General features: G+C 33.7%; 1 protein-coding gene across 3 annotated transcripts in view; it reads left to right on the top strand.

Annotated features, from left to right (window-relative positions):
* sec23a (Sec23 homolog A, coat complex II component) overlaps nt 1-12,958 on the top strand; it is a 30,415-nt gene that overhangs the window by 3,764 nt on the left and 13,693 nt on the right. For all 3 annotated transcript variants that reach the window (XR_012051149.1, XM_061981711.2, XM_061981710.2), the window contains exons 6-14: nt 3,345-3,421; nt 6,700-6,844; nt 6,909-7,067; nt 11,918-12,033; nt 12,185-12,308; nt 12,368-12,448; nt 12,510-12,599; nt 12,667-12,773; nt 12,861-12,958. The exon at nt 12,861-12,958 is cut by the window's right edge and continues 56 nt beyond it. Coding sequence is in view for 2 of the 3 variants with exons in the window: in XM_061981711.2 (XP_061837695.1) it covers nt 3,345-3,421; nt 6,700-6,844; nt 6,909-7,067; nt 11,918-12,033; nt 12,185-12,308; nt 12,368-12,448; nt 12,510-12,599; nt 12,667-12,773; nt 12,861-12,958 (997 nt within the window). In the remaining variant the exon portion in view is untranslated. The remainder of the gene's footprint in view (nt 1-3,344; nt 3,422-6,699; nt 6,845-6,908; nt 7,068-11,917; nt 12,034-12,184; nt 12,309-12,367; nt 12,449-12,509; nt 12,600-12,666; nt 12,774-12,860) is intronic.

The raw sequence follows: 12,958 nt of genomic DNA, 5'->3' as shown, positions 1-12,958 counted from the left end.
GTCGAAAATTGTTATGCGCTTATTTTTTTATTTGATTTTGTGCGTGGCATATAATTGCTATGCGCAGAGGACGCTTGAGCAGTGCGCAATTGCACAGGCGCGCACCTTAGAGCAGTGGTTCTCAAATGGGGGTACGCGTACCCCTGGGGGTACTTGAAGGTATGCCAAGGGGTACGTGAGATTTTTTTTAAATATTCTAAAAATAGCAACAATTCAAAAATCCTTTATAAATATATTTATTGAATAATACTTCAACAAAATATGAATGTAAGTTCATAAACTCAGTGAAGCACAAGCTCAGGTTTCTCACTAAAATGTCTCTCAAAAAGAACTGTGAAAAGAAATGCAACAATTCAATATTCAGTGTTGACAGCTAGATTTTTTGTGGACATGTTCCATAAATATTGATGTTAAAGATTTCTTTTTTTGTGAAGAAATGTTTAGAATTAAGTTCATGAATCCAGATGGATCTCTATTACAATCCCCAAAGAGGGCACTTTAAGTTGATGATTACTTCTATGTTTAGAAATCTTTATTTATAATTGAATCACTTGTTTATTTTTCAACAAGTTTTTAGTTATTTTATATCTTTTTTTCCAAATAGTTCAAGAAAGACCACTACAAATGAGCAATATTTTGCACTGTTATACAATTTAATAAATCAGAAACTGATGACATAGTGCTGTATTTTACTTCTTTATCTCTTTTTTTCAACCAAAAATGCTTTGCTCTGATTAGGGGGTACTTGAATTTAAAAAAATGTTCACAGGGGGTACATCACTGAAAAAAGGTTGAGAACCACTGCCCGAGAGGGAACGTTGGTCACACGGCTGCGCTAGCATCACAGCTAACGTTAGCCATGCTGCTACCTCTCTGCTGGGAGAGGACGTATATGTATGTGACGTATGACGTGACAGTATGTGACGTGTGTAAGAAGGTGCGCTTGCTGTCTGTGAGAGGGAGAGACAGAAAAGAGTGAGAAGAGCCTGTCGTGTAATGCCAGCAGCTAAAAGCAACTGCGTGAGAATCCACAGACCTGTGGATGTGTTGAAGGTGTGCTGGAAAATGCAGAACGGAAATTAGGGAGCAGCAGAAAAGTGGAACGTATTATTTAAATCGGTGCGTTGGAAAACACGGACCGGAGTTTTCTTTTTAAACTGGATCTGGATCGGCATTTTCCCATGCGTTGCCGATACGCATTTTTTGGCAAATATCGGCGGCCGATCCGATCCAAATATCGGATCGGGACATCCCTACTATATACTGTATCATGTCTTACACTGTATTATATATGTATATAATATATAGCAGTATATCATGTCTTGTACTGTATTATATATGTATATAATATATAGCAGTATGTCATGTCTTGCACTGTATTATATATGTATATAACATAGTAGTATACCTATACATCATGTCTTACACTGTATTATATATGTATATAATATATAGTAGTATACCAATATATCATGTATTGTACTGTATTATATATGTATATAATATATAGTAGTATACCTACAGTATATATCATGTCTTACACTGTATTATATACATATATAATATATAGTAGTATACCTATATATCATGTATTGTACTGTATTATATATGTACTGTATATAATATATAGTAGTATACCTATATTTCATGTATTGTACTGTATTATATATGTATATAACAGTGACGTGCGGTGAGGTTCATGGCTGGTGAGGCACTGACTTCATCACAGTCAGATTTACAAACATATGAACCCTAAAGAGTATCTTATTCACCATTTGATTGGCAGCAGTTAACGGGTTATGTTTAAAAGCTCATACCAGCAATCTTCCCTGCGTGGCACTCAGCATCAAGGGTTGGAATTGGGGGTTAAATCACCAAAAATGATTCCCAGGCGCGGCGCCGCTGCTGCCCACTGCTCCCCTCACCTCCCAGGGGGTGATCAAGGGGATGGGTCAAATGCAGAGGACAAATTTCACCACACCTAGTGTGTGTGTGTGACAACCATTGGTACTTTAACTTAACTTTAACTTTACACATACAAACTGTAGCACACAAAAAAGCACATTTAATAAAAAAAATGTTATTATGGTCTTACCTTTACTTATAAATGAAGTCCATGCGCCGCTCCTTCTGAACAAAAGCATCGATAACTTGTTTTTAGAAGTCTTCCTTATCTTTCTTCAGTTTTAAAAGTCTCTCTGTCTCGATGGAGATCTTCTCTTTAATTATTACCTCCTGCTTTGACTGAAAGTCCAGTTTAGAAAACTGTTTTATTTTAGATATGTAATCCTCCATGTTAAAAGTCCAGGTGAGAGGAAAAAATAAACGATCGCTAACTGTTGCTGCTTGTTGTCACTTATTCTGAAGCCGAGTCGTCGCAAAAATGATCGCTGGGATCACTAGCGCCCTCTACCACCATGAGGCGGGATTACTGCGAGCCTCAGCCAGTGCGTCTTCGCAGCCGTTTTATGATTGCTCAGCACAAGAAATACGTTACACACATACAGTTGTTGACAAAATACACTGTACATTATATACCTCAGCTAACTAAACTATGGAAATGTATAATATAATTCATATAGCAATACGGTCTCACTGCACAGCAGGCCAGCAGTTAGCCGAGTCATTGCGCAATCCATGGTGAGGCTCAACTGGCTGCTGATCACCGCAAGTCTCTTCTTAGTATTTGAACGGCAAATGTGAAAATTCAGCGATTTTGAATAGAAATAATCTAAAACTGGTGAAGTTAAATGGAAAAGAACTTTGTAGTATAATCACTGGATACATATAACAATTTAAATTTTTTTTTTCTTTTTGCATTTTTTTTCTTTCCATGGCAGGTGAGGCCCCGCCTCACCTGCCTCTCCTGACTGCACGTCACTGGTATATAATATATAGTAGTATACCTATATATCATGTCTTACACTGTATTATATATGTATATAATATATAGCAGTATATCATGTCTTACACTGTATTATATATGTATATAATATATAGCAGTATATAATGTCTTACAGTGTATTATATATGTATATAATATATAGTAGTTTACATATATATCACGTGTATTATATATGTACAGTATATACATTATATAGCAGTATATCATGTCTTACACTGTATTATATGTAAATAATATATAGTAGTATACCTATATATCATGTATTGTACTGTATTACATATGTATATAATATATAGCAGTATATCATGTCTTGTACTGTATTACTGTATAAATGTAAATTTAGCAATATAATAGAAGAATATGTGGCGTATGTACATCTTGCTACAGATGCTAATGGTGAATGTTGTGCATGTGCTATGAATTGTGGGTAACGGTGCAGGAGTTTCTGGGTCTGAGCAAAGCCGTGGCGTCTCAGGGACGAGGACCTCAACCTGCCCAACAGCCGCAGTCCAACAGGTGACACTATATCAATCTTTGTGTAGTGGACTCTATCTTTATACCGGTATACAACTTTATATACAAATAGTTGACTAAAGGTTTATGTATAAAATAGTTGATTTTATGTTTATATATAAATTACTTGATAGATGTTTGTATATAAATTAGTTGATATGTTTATATATAATTTAGTGGATATATGTTTATATATAAATAGTTGATTATGTTTATATATAAAATAATTGATCATATTTTTGTATATAAAATAATTGATCATATGTTTGTATATAAATACGTTGATTATGTTTGCATATAAATTAGTTGATGATATATTTATATATAAATTAGTTGATCATATGTTTATATATAAATAGTTGATTACATGTTTATATATAAATAGTTGATTATATGTTTATATCTAAATTAGTTGATAGATGTTTATATATAAATTAGTTGATTATGTGTTTATATACAAATAGTTGATTATATGTTTATATATAAATAGTTGATTATATGTCTATATATATAAATTAGTTGATATATGTTTATATATAAATTAGTTGATGTATGTTTATATATAAATTAGTTGATTATGTGTTTATATATAAATTAGTTGATTATGTGTTTATATATAAAATAGTTGATCATTAGTTTAAATATAAATTAGTTGATCATATGTTTATATATAAATAGTTGATTATATTTTTATATTTTAAATAATTGATCTTATGTTTATATATAAATTATTTGATTATATGTTTGAATATAAATTAGTTGATTATGTTTGTATATAAATTAGTTGATCATATATTTGTATATAATTAATTGATCATATGTTTATATATAAATTACTTGATCATATGTCTATATATAAATTAGTTGACTAAAGGTTCATATATTTATTAATTGATCATATGTTTATATATAAATTAGTTGACTAAAGGTTCATACCTAAATTAATTGATCATATGTTTATATATAAAATAGTTGATCATATGTTTATATATAAATTAGTTGATCATATGTTTATATATAATTGATTATGTTTGTATATAAATTAGTTGATTATATGTTTATACATAAATTAATTTATCATATTTTTATATATAAAATAGTTGATTATACTGTATGTTTATATATACATTCGTTGATTATATGTTCATATATAAATTAATTGATCATATGTTTATATATAAATTAGTTGATCATATGTTTATATATAAAATAGTTGATCATATGTTTATATATATACCCCGCCTTCCGCTCGAATGCAGCTGAGATAGGCTCCAGCACCCCCCGCGGCCCCAAAAGGGACAAGCGGTAGAAAATGGATGGATGGTTTGTACAGTCGTGGTCAAAAGTGTACATACACTTGTAAAAAACATAATGTCATGGGTGTCTTGAGTTTCCAATCATTTCTACAACTCTTATTTGTTTGTGATAGAGTGATTGGAGCACATACTTGTTGGTCACAAAAAACATTCATGAAGTTTGCTTCTTTTATGAATTTATTATGGGTCTACTGAAAATGTGAACAAATCTGCTGGGTCATACAGCAACATACATGATCAATTTTGCTGATGTAGAAAAGTTACAATCAAACCAAATGAGCTTCATGGCATGGCCTCTTAACTTCATGTGAGTGATTATGATTGTTGACTTCTCTGAGCCCATTTAAATAGGGCTCATGTGATGCAGTCATTAGACTCGGTTACCAACGCCACAATGGGAAAGTCAAAGGAACTCAGCACAGATCTGAAAAAATGAATCATTGACTTGAACAAGTCAGGAAAGTCACTTGGAGCCATTTCAAAGCAGCTTAAGGTCCCAAGAGCAACTGTGCAGACAATTGTTCGTAAGTCTAAAGTGCGTGGCACAGTTTTGTCACTGCCACGATCAGGAAGAAAACGCAAGCTATCACCTGCTGCTGAGAGAAAATTGGTCAGGATGATCAAGAGTCAACCGAGAACCACCAAAAAGCAGGTCTGCAATGAACTGGAAGCTGCTGGAACACAGGTGTCAGTGTCCACAGTCAAGCATCGCCATGGACTGAGAGGCTACCATGCAAGAAGGAAGCCCTTGCTCCAGAAGCCACACCTTAAGGCTCGTCTAAAGTTTGCTGCTGAACACATGGACAAAGATAAGACCTTCTGGAGGAAAGTTCTGTGGTCAGATGAAACAAAAATGGAGCTGTTTGGCCACAATACCCAGCAATATGTTTGGAGGAGAAAAAGTGAGGCCTTTAATCCCAGGAACACCATTCCTACCGTCAATCATGGTGGTGGTAGTATTATGTTCTGGGCCTGTTTTGCTGCCAATGGAACTGGTGCTTTAAATGGGACAATGAAAAAGGAGGATTACCTCCAAATTCTTCAGGACAAGCTAAAATCATCAGCCCGGAGGTTGGGTGTTAGGCACAGTTGGGTGTTCCAACAGGACAATGACCCCAAACACACGTCAAAAGTGGTAAAGGAATGGCTAAATCAGGCTAGAATGAAGGTTTTAGAATGGCCTTCCCAAAGTCCTGACTTAAACATGTGGACAATGCTGAAGAAACAAGTCCATGTCAGAAAAGCAACACATTTAGCTGAACTGCACCAATTTTATCAAGAGGAGTGGTCAAAAATTCAAGCAGAAGCTTGTGGATGGCTACCAAAAGCGCCTTATTGCAGTGAAACTTGCCAAGGGACATGTAAGCAAATATTAACATTGTATATACAGTATGTATACTTTTGACCCAGCAGATGTGGTCACATTTTCAGTAGACCCATAATGAATTCATAAAAGAAGCAAACTTCATGAATGTTTTTTGTGACCAACAAGTATGTGCTCTAATCACTCTAACACAAAACAATAAGAGTTGTAGAAATGATTGGAAACTTAAGACAGCCATGACATTATGTTCTTTACAAGTCTATGTATACTTTATATAAATATAGTTGATTATATGTTCATATATAAATTATTGATCATAAGTTTGCATATTAATTAATTGATCATATGTTTATATATAAAATAGTTGATTATATGTTTATATATAAATGAGTTGATTATATTTTTATATATAAAACAGTTGATTATATGTTTATATATAAAAATAGTTGATCATATGTTTATTTATAAAATAGTTGATTATATGTTTATATATAAAATAGTTGATCATATGTTTATATATAAAATAGGTGATCATATGTTCATATATAAATTAGTTGATTATATGTTTATATATAATAGAAGTTGATCATATGTTTATATATAAACATTTGACTATATGTTAAAAGAAGTACTATTTTTAGATTCCTGCAGCCGCTCCAAAAAGTGGACATGAACCTGACAGACCTTCTGGGGGATGTTCAGAGAGACTGTTGGCCCGTGGTCCAGGGCAGGCGTCCTCTGCGCTCGCTGGGCGTGGCCATGTCCATCGCTGTGGGCCTGCTGGAGGTAGACTGGTTTAGGAGCGTGGTTATCTTGTCACATGCTACCTTCCCTTGGCTCCTCCCTTTAGTGCGCCTTTCCCAACACGGGTGCTCGCATCATGACCTTCGTCGGGGGTCCGGCCACGCAGGGTCCCGGCATGGTGGTGGGGGACGATCTGAAGACACCCATCAGGTCTTGGCATGACATCGAAAAAGATAATGCCAAGTTCATGAAGAAGGCCTCCAAGGTAACTTCCTCATTCACTTCCTGTTTTGTCTTATTATGAATAATAATTATTGACACATGTATGTTTTGTCTTATTATGAATCATAATTGACACAATATATGTTATGCCTTATTATGAATCATAATTATTGACACAATGTATGTTTTGTCTTATTATGAATCATGATTAATGACACAATGTATGTTTTGTGTTATTATTAATCATAATTAATGACACAATGTATGTTTTGTCTGATTATAATCATAATTAATGACATGATGTATAATTTGTGTTATTATAATCATAATTAATGTCACGATGTATGTTTTGTCTTATTATGAACAATAATGACACGATGTATGTTTTGTGTTATTTTAAATCATAATTAATGACACAACGTATGTTTTGTGTTATAATCATAATTAATGACACCATGTATGTTTTGTGTTATTATGAATCATAATTAATGACATGATGCATGTTTTGTCTTATTATGAATCATAATTAATGACACAATCTATGTTTTGTCTTATTATGAATCATAATGACACCATGTATTTTTTGTGTTATTATGAACAGTGTTGGGACTAACGCGCTACAAAGTAACGCGTTACTGTAACGTCATTATTTTCAGCCGTAACTAGTAGTCTAACGCGTTATTTTCTTATATTCAGTAACTCAGTTACCATTACCACATGATGCGTTACTATTTTACGTTATTTTTTATATAGTATCGGCTAGAAACTGAGAAGATCTGAGTGTGTTTTATTGGAGAGTTGCAGTGTCGTCCTTCTGATTCTTCCTGTCTCACAAGGAAGAGCAGAGGCGCGCTGTGTGTGAGTGTGTGTGGGGGGCGGGGTGTGTGTCTGTGTTTACTAACAAGACATCATGGCGGAGTCGAAGCCGAGTTTCTTAACATGGAGATATTCTTACTACTTTTCTTTTGTTGAGCACAAAGAAAATAACATTTTAGTTAAATGTAAGTTGTGTCTTGGATCAAAGATCCCATCTACTGCCCAAAACAGCAATTCAAATCTGCTGAAACAGTTACAAAAGCAACATGCTTCAACAAAGCTAGTAAAGAGAGACACACTTCACCTTAGGATTTTAACGGAGGGACTGCTAGCCAGGACAACATTGATAGAGCCATTATTAGTATGTGCTAGAAGACATGCAGGCTATTTCTACAGTGGAGTCACCCTCTTTCAGGCAGCTAATTAGCATGATAGCGGGTGTCAAAGGGCAAATGGCACAAAAACATTTTCCAAGTTCCTGGACACAGTGGACAGTGAGTACATAAAAATGGAAAGCAAGCTAAAGAAGACACTCCAAACTCTGCCTCTGCTCATTATTAATTACTGAAGGTACACACTCTGTCAATTCTCTTATATCCATCCATCCATTTTCTACCGCTTATTCCCTTCGGGGTTGCGGGGGGTGCTGGAGCCTATCTCAGCTACAATCGGGCGGAAGGCGGGGTACACCCTGGACAAGTCGCCACCTCATCGCAGGGCTCAATTCTCTTATATACTCTTTCATTCTAGACTTCTAGAGTGTTTGATAATCACATAACTCTAAATGTATAGACTATAAAGTTCACAAACATAAAGAGGGATCCTAGTGGGCCAGGCCAATCTTTCCTTTTCTCTAAACTAAAACTGGGGAAATGCGTAGAGTGTTCTGGGCTACACTGAAGACATGATTTTATTTCAGAATTCCTTGAGAGAAAAAAAACGCCTGGTTAGGCGTGTGTATAGCAGTATGTGTGCTGTATATAGTGACATGACATATAATCATGTCATGTGTGCCTTCCTTGGGTGAAGCCAGGTTTACAGCTATGTTGTGACATGTTATTATGCGGTTTGTTACTTATGTATGTTATGTTGCAGCTATTTAAAATAGTTTTGTCAATTTGTTCTGGCCCAAAATCAATTGGCCCTTTGAAACATATCTTTGTCTTTGTGTGTTGTATGTAGACCGAATTGCTTAGCAGAGTTCAGTGATGCAAATGCATGTCAAGTTGATCAACAGATTGTATTATTCTCCAGTGCAATAACAGTACTGAAATAAAGGCTAAAAGGGCATTAATGGGAGCCTTAAAAAAAATAAAATAAAAATAAGTAACTAAATAGTTACTTTTCACAGTAACGCATTACTTTTTGGTGTAAGTAACTGAGTTAGTAACTGAGTTACTTTTGAAATAAAGTAATTAGTAACTAACTAGTTACTGGTTTTCAGTAACTAACCCAACACTAATTATGAATCATAATTAATGACACCGTGTATGTTTTGTGTTATTATGAATCATAATTCATGACACAATGTATGTTTTGTCTTATTATGAATCATAATTAATGACACAATGTATGTTTTGTCTTATTATGAAACATAATTAATGACACCATGTATGTTTTGTGTTATTATGAATCATAATTAATGACACAATCTATATTACGTCTTATTATGAATCATAATTAATGACACAATGTATGTTTTGTGTTATTATAAATCATAATTAATGACGCAATGTATGTTTTGTGTTATAATCATAATTAATGACACCATGTATGTTTTGTGTTACTATGAATGATAATTAACGACATGATGTATGTTTTGTCTTATTATGAATCATAATTAATGACACAATGTAAGTTTTGTGTTGTTATGAATCATAATTAATGACACAATGTATGTTTTGTCTTATTATGAAACATAATTAATGACACCAGGTCTGTTTTGTGTTATTATGAATCATAATTAATGACACAATGTATGTTTTGTCTTATTATGAATAATAATTATTGACACCATGTATGTTTTGTTTTATTATGAATCAAAATTAATGACACAATCTATGTTATGTCTTGTTGTGAATCATAATTAATGACACAATGTATGTTTTGTCTTATTATGAATCATGATTAATGACACAATGTATGTTTTGTCTTATTATGAATCATAATTAATGACACAATGTATGTTTTGTGTTATTATGAATCATAATTAATGACATGATGTATGTTTTGTGTTGTTATAATCATAATTAATGACACCGGGTCTGTTTTGTGTTATTATGAATCATAATTAATGTCACAATGTATGTTTTGTGTTATTATGAATCATAATTAATGACATGATGTATGTTTTGTGTTATTTATATCATAATTAGTGACATAATGTATGTTTTGTGTTATTATAATCATAATTAATGACATGATGTATGTTTTGTGTTATTATGAATCATAATGACATGATGTATGTTTTGTGTTATTTATATCATAATTAATTACACCAGGTCTGTTTTGTGTTACTATGAATCATAATTAATTACATGATGTATGTTTTGTGTTATTATGAATCATAATTAATGACACAATGTATGTTTTGTGTTATTATGAATCATAATTAATGACATGATGTATGTTTTGTGTTATTATAATCATAATTAATGACACCGGGTCTGTTTTGTGTTATTATGAATCATAATTAATGTCACAATGTATTTTTTGTATTATGAATCATAATTAATGACATGATGTATGTTTTGTGTTATTTATATCATAATTAATGACATGATGTATGTTTTGTGTTATTATAATCATAATTAATGACATGATGTATGTTTTGTGTTATTATAATCATAATTAATGACACTAAGTCTGGTTTGTGTTATTATGAATCATAATTAATGACATGATGTATGTTTTGTGTTATTATGAATCATAATTATTGACATGATGTATGTTTTGTGTTATTATGAATCATAATTATTGACATGATGTATGTTTTGTGTTATTATGAATCATAATGACATGATGTATGTTTTGTGTTATTATGAATCATAATTAATGACATGATGTATGTTTTGTGTTATTATGAATCATAATGACATGATGTATGTTTTGTGTTATTATAATCATAATTAATGACATGATGTATGTTTTGTGTTATTATAATCATAATTAATGACATGGTGTATGGTTTGTGTTATTATAATCATAATTAATGACATGATGTATGTTTTGTGTTATTATAATTATACTTAATGACACCAGGTCTGTTTTGTGTAATTATGAATCATAATTTATTACATGATATATGTTTTGTGTTATTATGAATCATAATTAATGACATGATGTATGTTTTGTGTTATTTATATCATAATTAATGACATGATGTATGTTTTGTGTTATTATAACCATAATTAATGACATGATGTATGTTTTGTGTTATAATAATCATAATTAATGACATTATGTATGGTTTGTGTTATAGTCATAATTCATGACATGATGTATGTTTTATGTTATTATAATTAATGACATGATGTATGTTTTGTGTTTTTATAATCATAATTAATGACACCAGGTCTTTTTTGTGTTATTATGAATCATAATTAATGACACTAGGTCTGTTTTTCGTTATTATGAATAATAATTAATTACATGATGTATGTTTTGTGTTATTTATATCATAATTAATGACATGATGTATGTTTTGTGTTATTATAATCATAATTAATGACATGATGTATGTTTTGTGTTATTAAAATTATAATTAATAACACAAAATGTATGTTTTGTGTTAATATAATCATAATTAATGACACCAGGTCTGTTTTGTGTTATTATGAATCATAATTAATGACATGATGTATGTTTTGTGTTATTATGAATCATAATTAATGACATGATGTATGTTTTGTGTTATTTATATCATAATTAATGACATGATGTATGTTTTGTCTTATTAAGAATCATAATTAATGACACCAGGTCTGTTTTGTGTTATTATAATCATAATTAATGACACCATGTATGTTTTGTGTTATTATAATCATAATTAATGTCACTATGTATGTTTTGTGTCAGCATTACGAGGCGTTGGCCAACAGGGCATCTGCTAACGGTCATGTGATGGACATCTATGCGTGTGCACTTGACCAGACTGGACTTCTGGAGATGAAGTGCTGCGCCAACAACACAGGGTACACACACACACACACACACACACACACACACACACACACACACACACACACACACACACACACACACACACACACACACACACACACACAGCCAGGAACAACAAGATTGTGTGTGTGTGTGTGTGTGTGTGTGTGTGTGTGTGTGTAGAGGCTACATGGTGATGGCTGACTCCTTCAACACGTCGTTGTTCAAACAAACCTTCCAAAGAGTTTTCACCAAAGACGTTCAGGGCTGCTTCAAGATGGCCTTCGGCGCCACGCTGGAAGTCAAGGTAGAAGCCACGCCTCCTCTGCGCCCGCCTGCCTTTCACCAGACTGTGATGCCTTTCAGACGTCCAGAGAGATCAAAGTGTCCGGTGCCATCGGACCCTGCGTGTCCCTCCACGCCAAAGGACCCTGCGTCTCTGAAAACGTAGGTGGTCCCTCTCACCTTTGACCTGAGCCCACAGTGGTGTGGTGTCATGTCCTCCTAGGAGATCGGCTGTGGTGGAAGCTGTCAATGGAAGATGTGCGCCTTGGACCCCAGCACCACCGTGGCGCTGTACTTTGAGGTGGTCAATCAGGTACTAAGATGGTGGGCTGAGATAAGATAAGATGAGATAAGATGAGGAAGATGTGCTCCACTTGCAGCACAATGCACCGATCCCCCAAGGAGGTCGTGGAGCTCTGCAGTTTGTCACCCACTACCAACACTCGTCAGGACTAAGACGCATCCGAGTGTCAACAATCGCCAGGAAGTAAGTCTCTATCTCGTGCCCCCCCACCCCCCAACACCACACACACACACACACACACACCTTCTGCTCATGTCATGTGACTTGCAGCTGGGCGGACGCTCAGACTCAGATCCAGACCATCGCCGCCTCCTTTGATCAAGAGGCGGCCGCCATCTTGATGGCCAGGCTGGCGGTGTATCGTGCAG

Source organism: Nerophis lumbriciformis, linkage group LG24 (assembly GCF_033978685.3).
Source record: "Nerophis lumbriciformis linkage group LG24, RoL_Nlum_v2.1, whole genome shotgun sequence".
Lineage (NCBI taxonomy): Eukaryota > Metazoa > Chordata > Actinopteri > Syngnathiformes > Syngnathidae > Nerophis > Nerophis lumbriciformis.
Note: the sequence above shows the minus strand (reverse complement) of the source record. Positions and strands in the feature narration are given on the sequence as shown.